At 35.9% G+C, this 18,983-nt stretch overlaps 1 protein-coding gene across 1 annotated transcript in view; it reads left to right on the forward strand.

The window, feature by feature from the left end:
* LOC138694918 (dnaJ homolog subfamily A member 2-like) overlaps nt 1–8,504 on the forward strand; it is a 47,320-nt gene extending 38,816 nt beyond the window's left edge. Inside the window, exons 6-8 of the mRNA XM_069819108.1 lie at nt 173–371; nt 4,251–4,378; nt 7,268–8,504. Of these exons, the coding sequence (XP_069675209.1) occupies nt 173–371; nt 4,251–4,378; nt 7,268–7,456 (516 nt within the window). The 3' untranslated portion in view covers nt 7,457–8,504. The remainder of the gene's footprint in view (nt 1–172; nt 372–4,250; nt 4,379–7,267) is intronic.
* Nucleotides 8,505–18,983: the final 10,479 nt, after the last annotated feature.

Below are 18,983 nucleotides of genomic sequence, written 5' to 3' on the forward strand. Positions count from 1 at the left end.
TTAATGTTAATATTGTTGAACAGCATTGTGTATTAAATTTGGTGAGAACCCACATTTACAGAAAGAGATACAAAGTGCCTGTGTTAGCTGACCAAATAATTATCCTCTAGGTGTGATCTGATGTACGCATTATTGCATTTATGTGTGTTTAAAATTAACTTTTTTTTTTCAGCCTGAAGTTGAACCAGGTGACGTAATAATTGTATTGCAACAGAAACATCATGATAAGTTTCAGCGTTCAGGTGATGATCTCGTAATGACTCACACAATTACACTGACTGAAGCCCTTTGTGGATTTTGTATGGTACTAAAACATTTAGATGGTCGTGATCTCTTGATAAAACATCCTGCAGGACATGTTGTGAAACCAGGTGAGTTGATGAAGCTTCACTAGAAATTCATTCATTTGCATTGTGCTGCAAATTGGTTGGTTTCTAATGCACAGAAAAGTGAGCTCCACCTAACAGCCTATATCAGCGAAAGCTATAGCTAGTTGTAATGAATGGCGCAAACTCTTATCAGTTACACAACGAACACGAAATTCGCGCCATTTGCTACAATTGGCTACTGCTATCAAACATAATAGCATTATGTATGCCAGACTGGGGTATTGCTTACTCATTTACGTTGTTGTTTGCTAATGCTGAATTTCTGACAACGAAATCATTAATTCTCTCGCTCTCCAGTATTTTTCACTCAAGGGGGCCAAGTTGATAGTGGCTGGGTAGTGTTGAAGATTTTTATCCATTTCCTCTTGAAGATCACATAAGGGGCAGAGTGGTGAAGGAAATATCCCAATCCTGTGGAGATGCTTGGCCAAGCAGTCGTGGCCCGTAAGCAGTCTAAAATTTGCAACTGCATTCTTCCTTGGGTATCCAGGAATGTTTTGGGTTGAGACAGATTCCCACCTTTTATTTTTGGAAGTTTGGGGATGATGATTTGTTATGATTTTGTGGTATTGTGAAGTAATCATTCTTTTGTTGTATAATAGGATAATTGTGTAGTAGGTTTCTGAATAGTACCACGGCCCTTTTTGGCAAGATAATCAGCAGCATCATTGCCAGTCAATCCGCAGTGTGCTGGTATCCATTGAAAAACTTTTTCTTTAGGTTGTTGAGGTGAAATAGGCATTTCCAGCACTCAAGAATTTGTTGACTTTTTGGCGTTAAAGTGGATGTTTGAGTGAGAAAGAATTACTGCTTGGTGGAATTGAGCTATTCTACCCCAATAGCAGCTGTGGAAATACTAACAAACCAACAACTTCTTCAATACGAACTAGAAAAGACTGCTGTTATACAGTATGAAAAGTTAATTAGACTTCCCTTCAATACCTGGCGGACGAAAAATTTTATAACAAATCTCAAAACATAGGAAAGTTTTCTCCCTAAAGTTCACAATATCAAAAACAGATAACGCTTTCTACTAACAAAGAAAATCTACTTCTTAAAGTAAACCCGTTACAAATGCTAGATATTGAACATTATACAGATCTACTGGAGGATGTCAAAAAAGATGACACTCCAAAAGACGTACTGAAATCATTAGCCTTAGAAACAATCCATACAAGATTCCCAGAACAACAATGGCTCCATCCATATTTTTACTGACTGCTCCTTGCTAACAAATCAAATCGGAACAGGTGCTGGAGCTACATGCCGTCTGTTCTCCTTTTACAAACCCCTTGGATTTGGTACTACAAATTTTGATGGAAAAGTCAAGGCCATATATCTACGACACTTCAAAATCTTCTATACAAATAGCTTACTCATTTATAACTATACCTACTTGGCGTACTAACTTTCAGTACCTAAAGTCTGGTCCATACTCATTACTCAGGATTGAGACTGGGTGTGGACATAAAAATTTCTTCGATTTCTGATAAAATGTCATGGGTTAGGCAGAAACTGTAATTTTCATTATACTGTAATTTAATGAAATTGATTAAATTTGTCTTCAAATTGAAATAAAATTGAATAATATGAGTACAACAAATACGTAGGCTGTATTTCAGTATATCACAACTTCAGTAAGAATAGTTAATCTTAATTATGTATGTTAGATTGTTTGTCTTATTTTTCATACCTTCACAAATAAGTAAAACTGAGCTCCATATTTAGCTTTACCACAGACTTTTCAAAACGGTACATGTGAGCTACTCCTACAAACAGCTAACAATAATTGCAGTATTTGTTTGTTTATACTTCTGCTGCTGTTGTGCATAAATCAGCTATTCATCATTGAACAAATGCTCAAATCAATGCCACCATCTCTAGCAACAAATTTACCCTTTTCACTGGATTGTCATCTTACATGCACTGTACAATCTATTTCTTAATTTCTGTCATGAGTTCTGGTTCTCCTTAGGGTACATACAGTTCTGTATTTGTTCTAATTCATTGTGCTAGATCAGGGATGCAGAACTGGGAGAGAGAGGGATGATAGCATTGGTCCCCCTTCCACAGTCTACCAGCGTTGAATGATGTTTCTGTGATTTGTGGCGGATTACAAGAGACTGGTGCTCATGATCAGAATGATGAAAGTATTTCTGACCGCAAGAATAATAATTACAACACTTAAACTTAACCAACAAATTCGAATTAAATGCATTACATGTCTAATGGTATATAAACAACACGTCTATATGTTAAAAAAAAAAAAAAAGGCATTTGTAAGTACTTAAATGCACAATTTCTCTTTTAAATTTAACTGGTTAAAGTGAACTGATGATAATATTAAATGTTTAAACAAAAAATATATATTCTTGTGTTGAATTCCACTACTAAACAGTGAATACAAATCCCCTCTTCCCTATCATGTGAATGATGCATGGGGTTCAAGGAAGGGGTGAAAGACGTATTCCAGCTTGTGCCATATGCCACAATTGGCACCCAGTTCTGCATCCCTGTCCTAGACATCTCAACAGATCTTACATAGGATATTCCTTTCCCATACTGCTAATCTGTATGAACCATACATAGCCACTTCTCTGAGTACAGTATTGTTGGGTATACTCAGTTTTATTTTTCTCAAAGACAGTGATGATAGTTGTGAGATTATATTCATATGTACTATTTTTTTTTTTTTTAAGTTGTATACCAGAATGTATTTTCCTGTTTGTGATTATGTATTCAGTCTCTTTTTTTTTTATTACATATATTTTTTTATTATTGTTATTTTAAAGTTAATACTGATTGTGTATATGTATTCAATCTCTCTTTTTTACTTAATTATGTTTATTATTATATTTAAGTTTATATTTATATACCGGTATGTATTTTTCTGTATGTGATTTTATCCTGGTTGAGTGGAAGAGAAGGCCTGATAGCCTTAACTCTGCCAGGGAAAATAAAACTATTATTATCGTAATGGAGGCAGGAATGCATGGCAGCATCTATTGGCACCTTTCCTTTAATCTCTGTAAAATTATATTGGAGTGCAAGAGGTCAAATGACTTTATTGTCAAACGCCTGGCATTTGAAAACAACAACTAATTTCCGTAATCTTCTATCCCATATAGTTAAATTCTTGAATTTTACCAAAATTATAGTTGTCTGTTACTAATCTTGCTCCATCCTTTTGTTGTCTTTATTTGAGGCGTTCAATGTACAAATGGCCCAACCCACAAAATTTGAATATTGAGTGTATTGCTTTAAAGAGCTCCTCATATTGTTTTCTTCAGAGTGTAAATTGGCCTAATAATAATTCCCAGTTTTTCCATGAGATTTCAGCACAATTTTTGTTTGTGTATCACATTTCACACCTGTTACTAAGAGGTAAAAGTGGAAATATAATTTTGTGGGTTGAGTCATTTGTGCGCTGAGCACTTCATTTCTCCTGATTATCATATATTTTGTTTCCCCTTCATTAATTAGCAGTCCCATTTTCCTGTCATTTAGCAAAAACCTTCAGATGGATCATTGGCTTTTACCTACCGGTGCAAAATCATCTGGAATGGGGAGATATAGAAGTGTTTTGTTGAAATGACATTTTTCAGTGCTACCTTAGGAAGAAGTGTTGACAGTACATCCCCTTGTGTAAGTTCTCGTTTCATTTCAGGAGTGTTCTGAGGTCTTTCTTTGTACTTTGACTTATGATTTCGTTTCCTTTGTTGTAATCTTGACTATATCTATGAGGTCCCAAAAGTAATATGCTAATTAAGAGAGTGTTTTTCTTTTTTGCAAGGGTACAATTTTTGTGTAAATAAGTATATCGGCAGTAATCTTTCATCGTCATCAAATGTTTTGTTGCAGGTGATATTAAGGGTATTGAAGGTGAAGGAATGCCTCACTATAGGAATCCTTTCGAGAAGGGCAATCTTTACATCAAATTCGATGTTACTTTCCCAGAAAGCCATTTCACGAATGAAATAAAACTTAAGGTAAGTGTGTATAGTCAATTGTCAAGTTTAAGGGGGAGAGAGGTGAAAATTTATCATTTTTGACCAAAAATCACATTTTTCATTTTTTTTATGACTAATGCTTTAAGAAATGTATTTCTATAGTTTCAGGTAGTTACGCCATCTGGAACTGGTCATAAATCAGCCATTTTTAAATATCTGCACTTTAAATGCCTTGTGCATGGAAACTTTAAAATGTCATTTTGCACATTTCATTTTTTTAAGATTATATATTACAAAGAATGGTAAAACTTCCACAGAAATTGTGCTACCAGGCAGATTTTTTGTGCATCCTCATGAATGCATGATAATTATTTCTCTGCATCCATTTTGCTCTACTCCTTAAACTGTATTGCTCAGAAATTGTTAAATTGAGGTGTATATTAAAATACTTCGAATTTTATAAACCACCTGACATAATAATTTTAAGATCAAAAATAATAACGGCACTGAACTTTAAATGCCTGGTTTTACTTAACATACAATACTAGACTCAAATAAAAAAAAAACAGACTGAATGTGAAAATTTGCAGAGGTTTTAGACTTTTTTTGGAATCATACTTTTTTTTTTCAAGTAATTCCTGAAATACCCATACCAAATTTTTCCTAGTTGTTTATATACTATAAAGGAAGAGGAAAATAAATTTTCACATTTTAGCTACCATATTTCCTGAAATACATTTTTCACCTGCTTCCCACCTTAAAATTGTGTGTCAATACTCTCCCCCTTTCCTGTCTTGAACATTCATTATTAATATCATAACCATTTTCTCTGAATTCCAAAATTATATGTTATCTATTTTGAAATCAACAGGTTTAGAGCTGGTTATAATATGTAATTGTGGTAAATCTGTAAATTCTGCAGTTATCTTTAAGTAGTGGACAAAGCAGATGTTGCAGAGGATTTTTCTCAGGGTACTAAGTTTTCCTTCTATAATTCCCCCTACTCCACCTCCTCACTTAATCTGTTCTCTGTAATAGTAAAAATAAGCTGTGTAAGTCTTTGGTACCAGTATGGGTTTCCAATATTGATATAGATGGTCTTCGGGCTCTGGACCTTGGGGTTTATGAGGCTACAGGCTACTCGTCTGCGGATGGGACCTGACACTATTGGGACTGAGGCAGGATGTCGAACTTGTCAGCGTCAGATTCACTTCCACCTGTCGAACTTGAGCAATAATTGCGTAGCTATATAGGGTTGCACACTACTCATTCCTGCCTGAGGCCATTGAAGAATTGGAGACCAGGGTTTTATCTCTCCTTGACTCTTTGACAGTATTTGAAGATGCAGAGGAGAGACTAGAAGGAGCATGAAAACGTTCCCTCAAAAATTCATCATAGTGTGCCAGAAAAAAAGTTGCCTAAGTCATTTGCGTAATAGATCAACTATTGATCAGACATTTTGTATTCGACAGATAATGGAGAAAAAATGGGAATATAAGGGTACATTGCATCAGTTATTCATACATTTCAAAAAGGCATATGACTCAGTTAAGAGAGAATTTTTATATGATATTCTTATTGAATTTGGTATTCCCAAGAATCTAGTTCGATTAATTAAAATGTGTCTCAGTGAAACGTACAGCAGAGTCCGTAGTTTCTGTCAGATGTCTTTCCAATTTACTGTGGGCTAAATAAAGCAAGGAGATGCACTGTCACCTTTACTTTTTAACTTCGTTCTAGAGTATGCCATTAGGAAAGTCCAGGATAACAGAGGGGGTTTGGAATTGAACGGGTTACATCAGCTGCTTGTCTATGCGAATGACGTGAATATGTTAGAAAATCCACAAACGATTAAGGAAAACACGGAAATTTTATTTGAAGCAAGTAAAGCGATAGGTTTGGAAGTAAATCCCGAAAGACAAAGTACATGATTATGTCTCGTGACCAGAATATTATACGTAATGGAAACATAAAAATTGGAGATTTATCCTTTGAAGAGGTGGAAAAATTCAAATATCTTGGAGCAACTGTAACAAATATAAATTACACTTTGGAGGAAATTAAACACAGAATAAATATAGGAAATGCCTCTTATTATTCGGTTGAGAAGCTTTTGTCATCCAGTCTGCTGTCAAAAAATCTGAAAGTTTGAATTTATAAAACAGTTATATTACCGGTTGTTCTGTGTAGTGGTGAAACTTGGACTCTCACTTTGAGAGAGGAACATAGGTTAAGGGTGTTTGGGAATAAGGTGCTTAGGAAAATATTTGGGGCTAAGAGGGATGAAGTTACAGGAGAATGGAGAAAGTTACACAACACAGAACTGCATGCATTGTATTCTTCACCTGACATAATTAGGAACATTAAATCCAGATGTTTGAGATGAGCAGTGCATGTAGCATGTATGGACGAATCCAGAAATGCATATAGAGTATTAGTTGGGAGGCCGCAGGGAAAAAGACCTTTGGGGAGGCCGAGATGTAGATGGGAGGATAATATTAAAATGGATTTGAGGGAAGTGGGATATGATATTAGAGACTGGATTAATCTTACTCAGGATAGGGACCAATAGTGGGCTTATGTGAGGGCTGCAATGAACCTCTGGATTCCTTAAAAGCCATTAACTAAGTACTGTTGCTCCAAGATAATTGAATTTTTCCACCTCTTCGAAGGATAAATTTTCAATTTTTATATTTCCATTTCGTACAATATTCTGGTCACGAGACATAGTCATATACTTTGATTTTTAGGGTCAAATATTACATAAAAATCCGAACTCTACTGAAGATGAACAAAAACGCTATGAACTTATACATCAGTCTAATATTTGTGTGTGGGTGATGACAATGCTGAACTTATGATACTGCATTATAAATATGATGGTTTTATTAATTATAAAAAGTCTTCAAATTAATAACTTTTGTGCAGGAACTGGAACAACTACTGCCACCAAGACCTACATTTGAGGTGCCAAAAGGAGAAAATGTGGAAGAAGTTGACCTCCATGAGTACGATCCCAATGAACGCAGTGCTGGATCTGGTCGACAAGAGGCTTATGCAAGTGATGATGAAGACCATGCTGGTGGTCCAGGTGGCATTCAGTGTGCTCACCAATGATGGCCCTACCGCAAACTTAGTCTGGCCAAATTGCCATGTGGCTAATTGCCTAACAGAGAAAGGATCCTGGGAAATGTTGTTGACACTTCCATTTGGACTTTAATTTTTTGAATTTATTTAAATACCTTACTTGAAGAACGACTGGTCAGTTCTCAACTGCCTGCTTGTAGCACCGTGTCTTTTCCAAAATCTATTTGTTGTCATTTTTATGGAGACCATGCATTAAACTATATTACTATTTGGTGAGGAGATGGTACATTTTAATTTTATTTTAGGGAGAGGCTCTACGCCTTTTGAAGCATATTTTTCATATCTGATTAATCCATCTAGTGTATCATGTGTAGAACTCACCATGACAGAAAATTATACAAGTTTCCAAGCCCGTCAAATTGTATTATTTAATTTTTTAAAAGATCAAGAATAAAATAACATTTGGACAGTATATAACTGTTGAAACTCTTTAATAGTGATTGCACACAGAAATGCTAGTTGCCGAGAAGTAAAACATTATAAAATATAAATAGCATTGGGATTAACGAAATGCTACAGTAGGCGTATTTCCCATCTAGGAGACTAGCGAATTAGGTTTTTTTGTTACTATAAATTTTCACTTGTAAGATTTGGGGAAAAAGAGAGAGAGCGAGTGTGAGAGAGAGGCATTGTGATTTGTTTTAATATAATTGGAATGGATACGAGTGAATGATTGTTGTTATTCATTACTTAAGTTAACAAAGTGGAAACAAAAATATATATATTGGTCTTGGCAGATGAAATCCTAAACGATTGAATATACGAAATGTAGTGATGGCTGCTTCAGCGGTTTTCACAATGCAAAATGCATGTCAGATGTGAAAGATTGTTTGCAGTATTCACTCGTTCTCTGTTTGTAAATACAAACTATATCCATGAATCCGTATTCACCTTTCCAACCTTCCTGATGAAATTTTAAAATGACGGTGATAATCAAGATTTTGTATGTGAAACTGTTAGTAATGAACCAGTGTATCTGTTGATCAGAAATACAAGAGTGTTGGTATTACATTTTTAATTTGATACAGTTTTAATAAGATATCCACCTAAAGCTGTGTAGTTACTAACTGTCTGGTATCTAAATTATTATTATAAAAATGTATTCGTTGTCTTGTGTGACAGTATTTAGTGGAACTGGGTTCGATTCCTGGCAGGACTGAAAATTCACTTGTCTGATGTTTGCCTGTGTTGTCGCATGTACCATGTTGTGCACGTGATCAGAGATTCCTGTTGTTGTGCACGTCTGATGTTTCAAACTGCTCATAAAAGTTTGGTTGGAACAGGTCAAAGGACCCATTTTTTTTAAGCTGGATGATAATGATGAAAATTTGTTTTTATATGTTTGCTGTTACTTGGGACTCTGCTAACTACTGCTGTTAAAAGACTGAAGTGATGTGGATAGACAGGAATGACCGAAAGCACCCTAAAATCTGTTACAATAATACCTAGTTTCTGGAACGTCAGTTACCTGTACTTATTCAGTTTTCTATGTGAGTTGGTACGAAAGTAATACCTCTTTCCCTGTCCCCCCTTGAAACTTGGCAGCCAAGATGTTGCGAATTCAGTTTCTAGTTTCACCATATGGCGCTGCAATGAGATACGAGGTGTGTTCTTAAAGTAAGTTCCGTTTTTAATTATAGCCGTTGCATCGCTGCAATCGTTATTTTGGGCATGCGTGTATTCTTCAGTCTTCAGGCAAACTGTGCATGCAGTTTCAGAGCTTCAGTCCATGTGTGTAGTTATTTGTGATCATTTGAAATGTTTAAAGTGATCGAGCATCCCGCCGACTGTGAGATGCTGTCTGTTATCCGTTTCTTGAATGCGAGAAACATCAAACCAGCTGACATTCATCAACTTTGTGAGGTGTATGGTGCATCGACAGCACGCACCAAATCGTCATTGATCAAAGATGGCCGACTGGTACGCTGCTTGTCATGCACAGGGACGCAGCCCTCATTGAACTTCCTAACCCATCTCCTGACCATTCCATCACTACTGGCATTATCACCATACACCTCACAAAATTGACGATGAATGTCAGCTGGTTTGATGTTTCTCGCATTCAAGAAACGGATAATAGACCGCATCTCATAGCCAGCGGGGTGCTCGATCACTTTAAACATTTCAACTGATCACAACTAACCACACACACGAACTGAAGTTCTGAAACTGCAAGCACAGCTTGCCTGAGGGCTGAAGAAGAAAACACGCATGTGCAAAATAACGATTGCAGCGATGCGATGGCTATAATTGAAAACGGAACTTACTTTAAGAACACGCCTCGTACCTTATAAAATGAAAGGCTGTGATTGAATTTCTCACTGTCGAGAAAATATGTGTAATTGAGAGTCATAGTCATCTGAGAAATGTGGTATTGAGTCAGTATTTTAGACATTAGTGCAGTTAGACACTGGGTAAGACACTTCAAGAGCAGAGAAACGAACATCATTGATAAGCCTTGAAGCGCTGTCCAGCAACGGCAGTGACAGAATGCAACAAGGATTGAATCAGCACACTCAACAAAGAAGACAGCAATATCACAACATCTGAACTGTGTGATACTGTAAGCAGTGGAGAAGCAGCTTTGATAACCACCATTAAGCAGCATGGTTATAGAAAGATTTGCTCCTGTGGGTACGTAAAATGCTGACAGATGAGCAAAATTATATTTGTTCGGAGCTTATGGAGCATTAATGCAAATGAGGGGGATACTTTTCTGTCATGCATCATTACAGGAGATGTAACTTGGGTCCACCATTATGAGCTGAAATATAGTGTTCATGCTGATCTCTGGAATTGCAGTAAGGATTTTTACTGGTACATCATCTCAATCACAGATGGCGCAGGTGCATAGAAAATTATGGTATCTTTGTAGGAAAGTTACAGAATGTTTATGAAAGATGCGGGAATACTGCACTTAAATATCATAAGAATAGCCATTAAAGTGTCTGAAAAACAAATTAGGAGGCAAAACTTTCTTACTGATGTGATATGATTTAACATGCTGATATATTTAAAATGAGTTTGCGAAACGGTTGTCATCTTTACAGTTTGTGTGCTTATCCGACTATTAGTATTGATTAGAACAAATACCAATATGCAGAGTTAATGTATTACTATTTCGTAAATTATAATAACTGATAATAAATAATGCTGGAGGTCACATTTAATTTATTCAATTATAGTTTCAACAATTTAGTATTTTATTTATGTACTGGTAACTTAGGTAGAGACCTTCACCTTTAAGCATTTTTATGTACTGAAAAATTAGTGAAATTCATTTTTTTTTTCTCAGCAATGAATATATCTGTACAAAAGGTCAAGGTAAAGGTATCCCCATAACATGCCATGAAGGCACTTGGGGGGGCATGGAGGTAGAGCCCCATGCTTTCCATGACCTCGGCACTAGAATGAGGTGGTGTGGTCGGCATCACGCTCTGACCGCCTTTTACCCCCGGGAAAGATCCATTACTCAATTTATAGGAGGCTGAGTGAACCTCGGGGCCGTTCTGAAAGTTTGGCAACGAGAAAAAATCCTGTCACCACCTGGGATCGAACCCCGGACCTTCCAGTCTGTAGCCAGAAGCTCTACCAACTGAGCTACCCGGCCGCCATAATGAATAAATCTGTAACCTTGAAATTTTATGTGCTCTATATACACTACTTTTGCAATTGTATAGTATTTTCAGATTTAGTGAAACTGTTACCGTTTTAGGTTATTAGAAATACAAAATGGCACCTGTAACTCCTGTTTATTCAAATGGTTTCCCTAGTAACTCGGACAGTTTTTAAGATATTGCAGTGAAAATTTGCAAGAAATTATAGGTTTATACTTGCGAACAAACTTGCGTAGAACTATTGGTTTAAAACTTAGTTTTTTATACATAATTTTAACCTAATGAAATTGGGAAAAAAAAATATATATATATATATTTCTAGTAAAGATATTTCAAAGATTATAGGTTATGTTGGTCATATGACAGTCAGGAATAAATACGAAAAAGAATCACTCAGAAATATTGATATTTTTTAAAATTATCAGGAAAACTGCATTTCAATGCAAAAAAATACAACTTCCATTTTGAATTGGTAATTGTAACAGAAATAGGTAATAGTTATACTAAATCTGAAAATAGTATACAGTTGCAGAAATGGCGTATATTGAGCATATGAAATTTCAAGGTTAGATATTTATTTATTGTTGAGAAAAAAATATCGAGTTTCACCATTTTTTTAGTGCTTAAAAGTACTTAAAGATGTCTGTCCCCCTTAAGGTAAATATTCTATGTTTCTGTGGCACATTAGGATACTTGAGTGGTTGTGATGGAGCTTCTCACTTTATGGTGGCGATTGTTCCTCATTAGTTTGTGGACATCTTTATGGCATTGTTCTACTCTAAGGATGATATCCCTCTTCTATTACAAAGTAATAGTAATTACTTCTAAGTCTTTTATTGTAAGTCTACTTGCCACCTCAGAAGCAAACTACGAAGTGTACTCTAATGGTGTACAATCTACATGATGTAGCCTCAAGACAAGGAACACGCAAGATAAGCATGCCATGTGCCTTGTCGGAGTTGTTGACCTTCAAACAAACCTGCCCCTTTACTGCTGCTGTTCACATTATTTTGTCTTTCCCCTGTATATGGTACAGCATGATTACCCAAAACGTTCATAAGCACATGGCATTCTGGCATTTATGTTGCATAGCACTGCTGTTTATATATACGAATGCTGTTCGAGCCATCTAACATTCATTCCCAACTAAGGTTCAGAACTCACTGATTTTGCACTTTACTCCCTTCGATGTCCTTGAAGTTCTGTACCACCTAGTGACGTCATAGGTACCAGAGGTTAAGATTTCTCAGTGACATGTTTGAAAATTCTAGCTGTAGCATGAGATTAGGCAGAAAAAATTTTATTATTTAATAAACAACTCATATCTCCAAGACTGATAATAGATCCAACAATGGATTTTCCATTTCTGACCTTTTGTAATGATCCTGATACGTATCTCTGAAGCTTTTGAATATTTCTGTGCATGACATGGTGCAAAGTCCAAAAATGTGGAACATTGTGAAAGTCTTAAATGATAGTTTTCTGCAATTTCTATTCGAATTATTTAAAAATGGAGGTAACTATCATTTTTATATGATTAATGTTTATGTGTGACTATAATATTGTAGGTACTTGCTCTATAAGAAAAATGAACATGTGAGGCAGACCACATTAGAACTTCTGTCATTGTGAGAGCAAAGTTTTGAAAAGAAAATGACAGGTCTGTAGCTTCTGTTGGTCATTTGTCGATATTAAAAAAATCTGTAAAGAAAATCACTGTTTTGTACGAATGAAAATTGCAAGTATCTCTACAAACAGATTTATTAATTTTATTTTAAAATAAATGACTAGGGACCGGATTTATAGGTTTTATCTTTTTCTTCTTTTTCCTTACTTCTATACTCATAATTTCATAGATGATTTTTCGATTCATAAGAGTCATATAATGTAAATTATGTTAAACCTAAAAAATCTAAATCATAATTAATATGTATTTTTATATATTTATTGCGTTTTATATAAATATATTTAGAAATTTCAATACATCTTATAATTTTTATTCTCTTCTGCACTGGAGAAAGCAACCCAATTTGAGATCTTTACCCCTTCAGTCTTTTGTTGTTTTGGATAAAATGGTTAACAGGGAATTACGTCTTTCTTTGTACAGTGAGCTGTCATTCAGAGGTTCACTCTCTCAAAAGGGCACTGATTTGGACTGTATGTGAGGAGCATCGTTTCAAACGTATTATGTGCAACTTACAATTTTTTTACACGAACGACGAAAAACTGCATTACTCATAAACCAGAAAAGTTTTCAAAACACTACACAAACCCATTTTTAAGTATTGGTTTCATAGTTTACAAATATGACGATTTGGAACCATCAGACTTCACAGCCTGAAAGATAAATAAATAAAAAGTAACAAATTTAATTTCGTCCACTGGGGGACTTAATACGTTTTGAAATGATGCTCATGTATTTTGGAATTTCCACTGATTACAGGTTTAACATGCCGTATAAGGATATGAAATGACAAATTTCTCTTGAGGTGAATGAACTACAAAAAAAGACTCATTGTTGAAATTTGTGAAGTTTTCGGGTATGTTAACTGATTGAAGATTGATCTTGCATGTGCAAGTACGAGCTATGAACTTTTCTGAGGTTCTGTGCAGTCTGTCTTATTCTGGTGCTTCTGGTGTTAATATGAATTTGTATACAGTAAACCCTCGTTAAGGCGAACCTCGAAAAATCGTATGTTCGTGTTAACAAAGTTCGTCTTATATTACGATGTACCGAAGTACATATGATATTTCAGTGCAGAAATTCTGCGTCATCATATGATGGAAGAGTGGAACAGAGAAAAATTCTCTCTGGCACTGGGATTTGAACCCAGGTTTTCAGCTCTACGTGCTGACGCTCTATCCACTAAGCCACACCGGATTCCCATCCCAATGTCGGATCGAATCCTTTAGTTTAAGTTCCACCTCATGGATTCCCTCTAGTGGCCTACCCTCATGCACTGCGTCATAGATGTATGACAGTGGCTGGTCAGCACGTCTGGCTGCGAAACCAGGTGGCCCAGGTTCGAATCCCGGTCGGGGCAAGTTACCTGGTTGAGGTTTTTTCTGGGGTTTTCCCTCAACCCAATACGAGCAAATGCTGGGTAACTTTTGGTGCTGGACCCCGGACTCATTTCACTGGCATTATCACCTTCATATCATTCAGACGCTAAATAACCTAGATGTTGATACAGCGTCGTAAAATAATCCAATAAAATAAAATGACAGTGGCACAATGTCCAAACATGTGCATAGGTGCACTCGTTATGAGTGACTAAGTGGCCGGAATCCAACGGAATAAGCACTGTCTTAAATCACAAAGTGATTATTTTTCGCATATCATATATTACGGTGTACTGAAGTACATATGATATTTCAGTGCAGAAATTCTGCATCGTCATATGATGATGGAAGAGTGGAACAGAGAAAAATTCTCTCCAGCAGAATTTCTGCGTTAGATGCTGAACTTTTACAGCTTGATTATTTAGAAAATGATATCCGTGAATACATAAACAGAGCGGATGATTTCTGTGATTGGACAGAACAGAAGTTCATACAAAAGTATAGGCTATTTTCTGCCAAGCCTAGAAAGATTTCTATTCTCTCTGAATCAAACAATGGAAACAAGCGAGAATTGCAATTGTCAGAGTTCAGAAAACAGAATTGAGCCTGTACTTGGTTATAGGTTATTGTTAAACTCTAGAATCTCTGGTCCTAACAGAGAGTTAATGTTAAAATGTGAAATATAAAGTTGAAGAAACACAATATTTTTAATAGCAATTTATACTTTTAACTTACAGTTAATTAACGTTATGTTAGATGCATTTTAATAAAGGTTGAAGAAACCAGGCCTGAGTTGTTCAGTCAACTGTCTGAAGACAGGTCTGAAGACAAGTCTGAACCTCATAAGTGATACCAATAAAGAATCACTCATGAGGCATCTATTGCATACATCGCTGACTATTAACATATTAGCACTAGTCAGACTTCAGATGTATACAAACAGTTGTTCTTCCTCTGACACATATCTTCAAGTGAGATGTGCTGCCTGATAATAGATGTACATTTTAGCCAGAATCTCAATCAGAGATATAAAATCTGAGTATGGCATCTTTATTTGTTTGCGGTCTGGCATAGTTCGCTCTTATAATGACATCTAGTCCTACACGTTGCAGTTGTAACGTATGTGAGCTATCAATTACAGGTGTGTGCACACCCTCAGTATTCTCAGTCAGTGCTGCCAGTAGGAAGTAAGGAGCCACTGGCAGTCTCATGTTAGCGAGCTCCTGTTCATTCATTCATTTTATTCCATAGATCTTACATGAGCAATGAAGCTTTAAGATGTGGGACAAGTCAAAATTTTACAATATTACAATTACAATTTTTACAGTTTTACAATTTAGTAATTTTCTATAATTTTTACAATTTTTTACAATATTTTGGCGAGATGTAGTGAGATGAGATGAGGTCCGAGGATTCGCCAAAAGCGTAAGCGTATTCGTGTTTGATTACTCCAACTGAATGCTGACTTTGAAGTTTTTATTTTCATCAGGCTACAGTATTGAAAGTCATATTATATTAGAGTATATAATGACTATTTTATTTAGTTCATTTTTATGTTAAATGTTTTAATATTTGTTAATGTTGGAATTCTGAACTTCGAACTAGTTCATTTGTGTGTATATGAATTAACATTGAATAATTACCAAATTTCTGGGCCAGTATGGAGGAACTGTAAATGTGTGGTGGAAAGTTTGTGGAAGTAGCCGTTTGCTGGTCTTAAATATGAGAAAAAGAGTGATATAATAAAACAGATGATCCACGCCACATCTTCCTAATCTGATAACGAAAACCAAGAATTGTGTTTGTCATTTTCAGGAATCTTGGTACAAGTGTCATTTTATAATAATAATAATAATAATAATAATAATGATTTATTTAACCTGGCAGAGTTAAGGCCATACGGCCTTCTCTAACACTCAACCAGGAGTGGCTCTATGATTGAAATTTTAGACAAGAAGGACTGCTGAATTGTCTTGAATTACAAATAAAGCATGTGTCCTAACATTTAGGACAATTTGCAGTCACCCAAACGGCATAATAACAATAATAATAAACGTGTAGGCTGTATTGCTGAGGTGGCCGCAGGCTTTTTGGCAGTTATATGGTTATTAATGTTAAAGACAAATTAGTTAAATAACATTTTGGATTCATCATGATATCTCCTGTGTTGATCACGCCATTTACACATACAATTGTTGGAATGTGAGCAGTAGAAGGGCCAGCAGCTCTTATAACTAGCTTAACAGCCTATGCATGCTAAACTTTCTGGTGTTTTCTGCATTTTCTAGTCTGTTTAGCGTCACTCATAGCAGACTTTTCCAGGGTTTCTTATCTGCTCTATCAATTTGAGCACGTTTCCTCAATTTGACTTGAGTGAATTGACCATTGCAATGCGATGTAACACCAATTTTCCACTAAAATTTGTTTACACACTCACAAAACCTACACCACAACTTTTGATTAAATATCATTATTCATCCGAGAAATTCGGTTTATTTAGCAAATTTATTCTGTTTATTGCATTTAAATCGGACAACACGTGTAATCACAGCAACTTCTTGAAGTTAATAGTGCACCCAAAATTGTACTCTAACAATCCTTGTGCCCTCCCCATCTGTGTGTGACACCTCTCCCACCTGGCATACCTAGCTGCATAATGGGGTATATGCAGTGAGGGAAGTGGGGAAAAAACCAGAGGCAGTATGCTACCCCAAGATTTTCCTCTGGCATACCTCGATTTAAATAAAAGGCATACCCCCTCCCTTACAACATAGACATACATGATGTATACAAGAAATTGTTTCGTGCAGTCAGTAACGCGAATCTTTGAAGCTTACGCAACACATTAAATTTCTTAATAAAATAATTTCACGTTACTTCAGTTATTTACTAGATCATTTTACGATGTTCTTTGAGACATCATTTAAAATAATGTTAAAGCTTCAAAGCGCCTTACTTAATTATAAATAAAAATTGCAACAACAACAAAAATGACAGTCACTAAATTGGCAACAATGGCCACCACAAGCTACAGACCACAGCCTTCTATACTTGAAATATTACCGTTGTAAACATTCCAGGTGTTGAGTTTATCAAATAAGCGTGTCTCAATACACACTGAATACAGTTCCAGAAGGCTGTGGTTTAGATTTGCGAAGCAAACAGACAGTACTCTTTGCGTGAAGAAATGTATAAACAGATTTTTACGATCACATTTTTTCAGTGATGGTATGTCATTTTTCACTAACGGTATGTTTTCTGACCATAGAAACCAGAGGCGGTATTCCATACCATTGCATACCATCTCACTTCCCTCACTGGGTATATGCCCCACACAGTATAGCTGGCACCAGCGTTTTTGGCATGTGTCGTAGATATATAGTGCCCAGTTTGTGAGCATGTTAGTGCAGCTGGGAATGGTACCACTTCCTATACACGTCATATCAGGCATTTGCCAAACACAGTTGTCAGACTGACTACAGCAAATGTAAAACACTCGCACTTAACGTTCCCATTATTTATTTCACATGCCAAAAATGGTGATGCGGACTGTACCAAAATTAACGAAATCCATCAGGAACTTTATATTGCATGAAAGCTTCAAACTCCTACCAAATTTCGTTAAGCCAACTTTTTAGTCTACTGAATTATAAGACATCACGTCAATAATAATAATATTATTATTCGCTGCTGTGTTTAATTTGGCTTAAGGGCACTTACATTTACATTAATATCTTATACCTCATCACTGGTACACTCCATGGAGGTACTTGTGGAAAGTAGAGCTCCATGGTTCACGCTTTCATGACCTTGGCATTAGAATGAGGGTGTGGTCAGAACCACACTTCGATTTCCTTTTACCCACGGGAAAGACATGGTACTCAATTTGACAGGTGGCTGAGTCAACCTCGGTGCATTAGGGAAGTGTTGACAAAACGAGAAAGTCCTGCCACCACCTGGGATTGAACCCGGAACCTTGCAGTCCATAGCCAGTTGCTCTAAAGTCTCGAATAGCTGCTTTCTTAGTCCTAGCAGTTTGTTTAAACTGTGAGTAGTAAGAATCTCAAGTAAGAGCAGACATAATGGTAAAATATAAAAATTAGGAAGTAGATTAACATTTTCTAACAGGGAAAAGGTATTTTAAGCGACTTTAATAAATTTGAACTGTCTGAAATTTTTATAAGTATATTGGCAGTATAAAGATGTTATGTAATGCCATATAGAATGTATCTCCTTGTGCTGACTGAAGGTGGGTGGTAAGTAATCATAAATGAATCATGAAATATTTTATAAGAGTTGACCTATCATGTAGGTCAGTGGTTCCCAAACTTTTTGAAGGTGAGCCATTTATTTGCAACTCCCCACTATTGTACTGATACTTAACCACTTTCGAAAAATACATATTCCTGTAAAATCGAAAACAAATATCATTTTACTCAAAACTAGTGAAAACCACTGAACTAATGTACCAGTACATGCAAGACCATAAATTGAAAAATGCAAACCTATTTTCCAATTCTCTTTGGCTTCTTAGACTTGCTGATATATTTTTCGAACACTTACAGACTTTGAATAATGCAAAGTGGATATAAAGGAAAAATTGTGACTGTGTCGTGTATAGTTCCTGGAGTAGCTCAGTCGGAAGAGCATTCGTGCTGGGATCCTGGGATCGATACCCGGTCCCGGAATAATTTTCCTTGAAATTATTCAACTTTGAATAATAGCTTGCAAGGGCGAGATGTTAACACAACAGAGTTAAAATCGACGGATTTACAAGGAAACTTTATTTCTGGTCGACCTCACTTGATTAAAAAAAG

The sequence above is a fragment of the Periplaneta americana genome, chromosome 1 (assembly GCF_040183065.1).
Source record: "Periplaneta americana isolate PAMFEO1 chromosome 1, P.americana_PAMFEO1_priV1, whole genome shotgun sequence".
Taxonomy (NCBI): Eukaryota; Metazoa; Arthropoda; class Insecta; order Blattodea; family Blattidae; genus Periplaneta; species Periplaneta americana.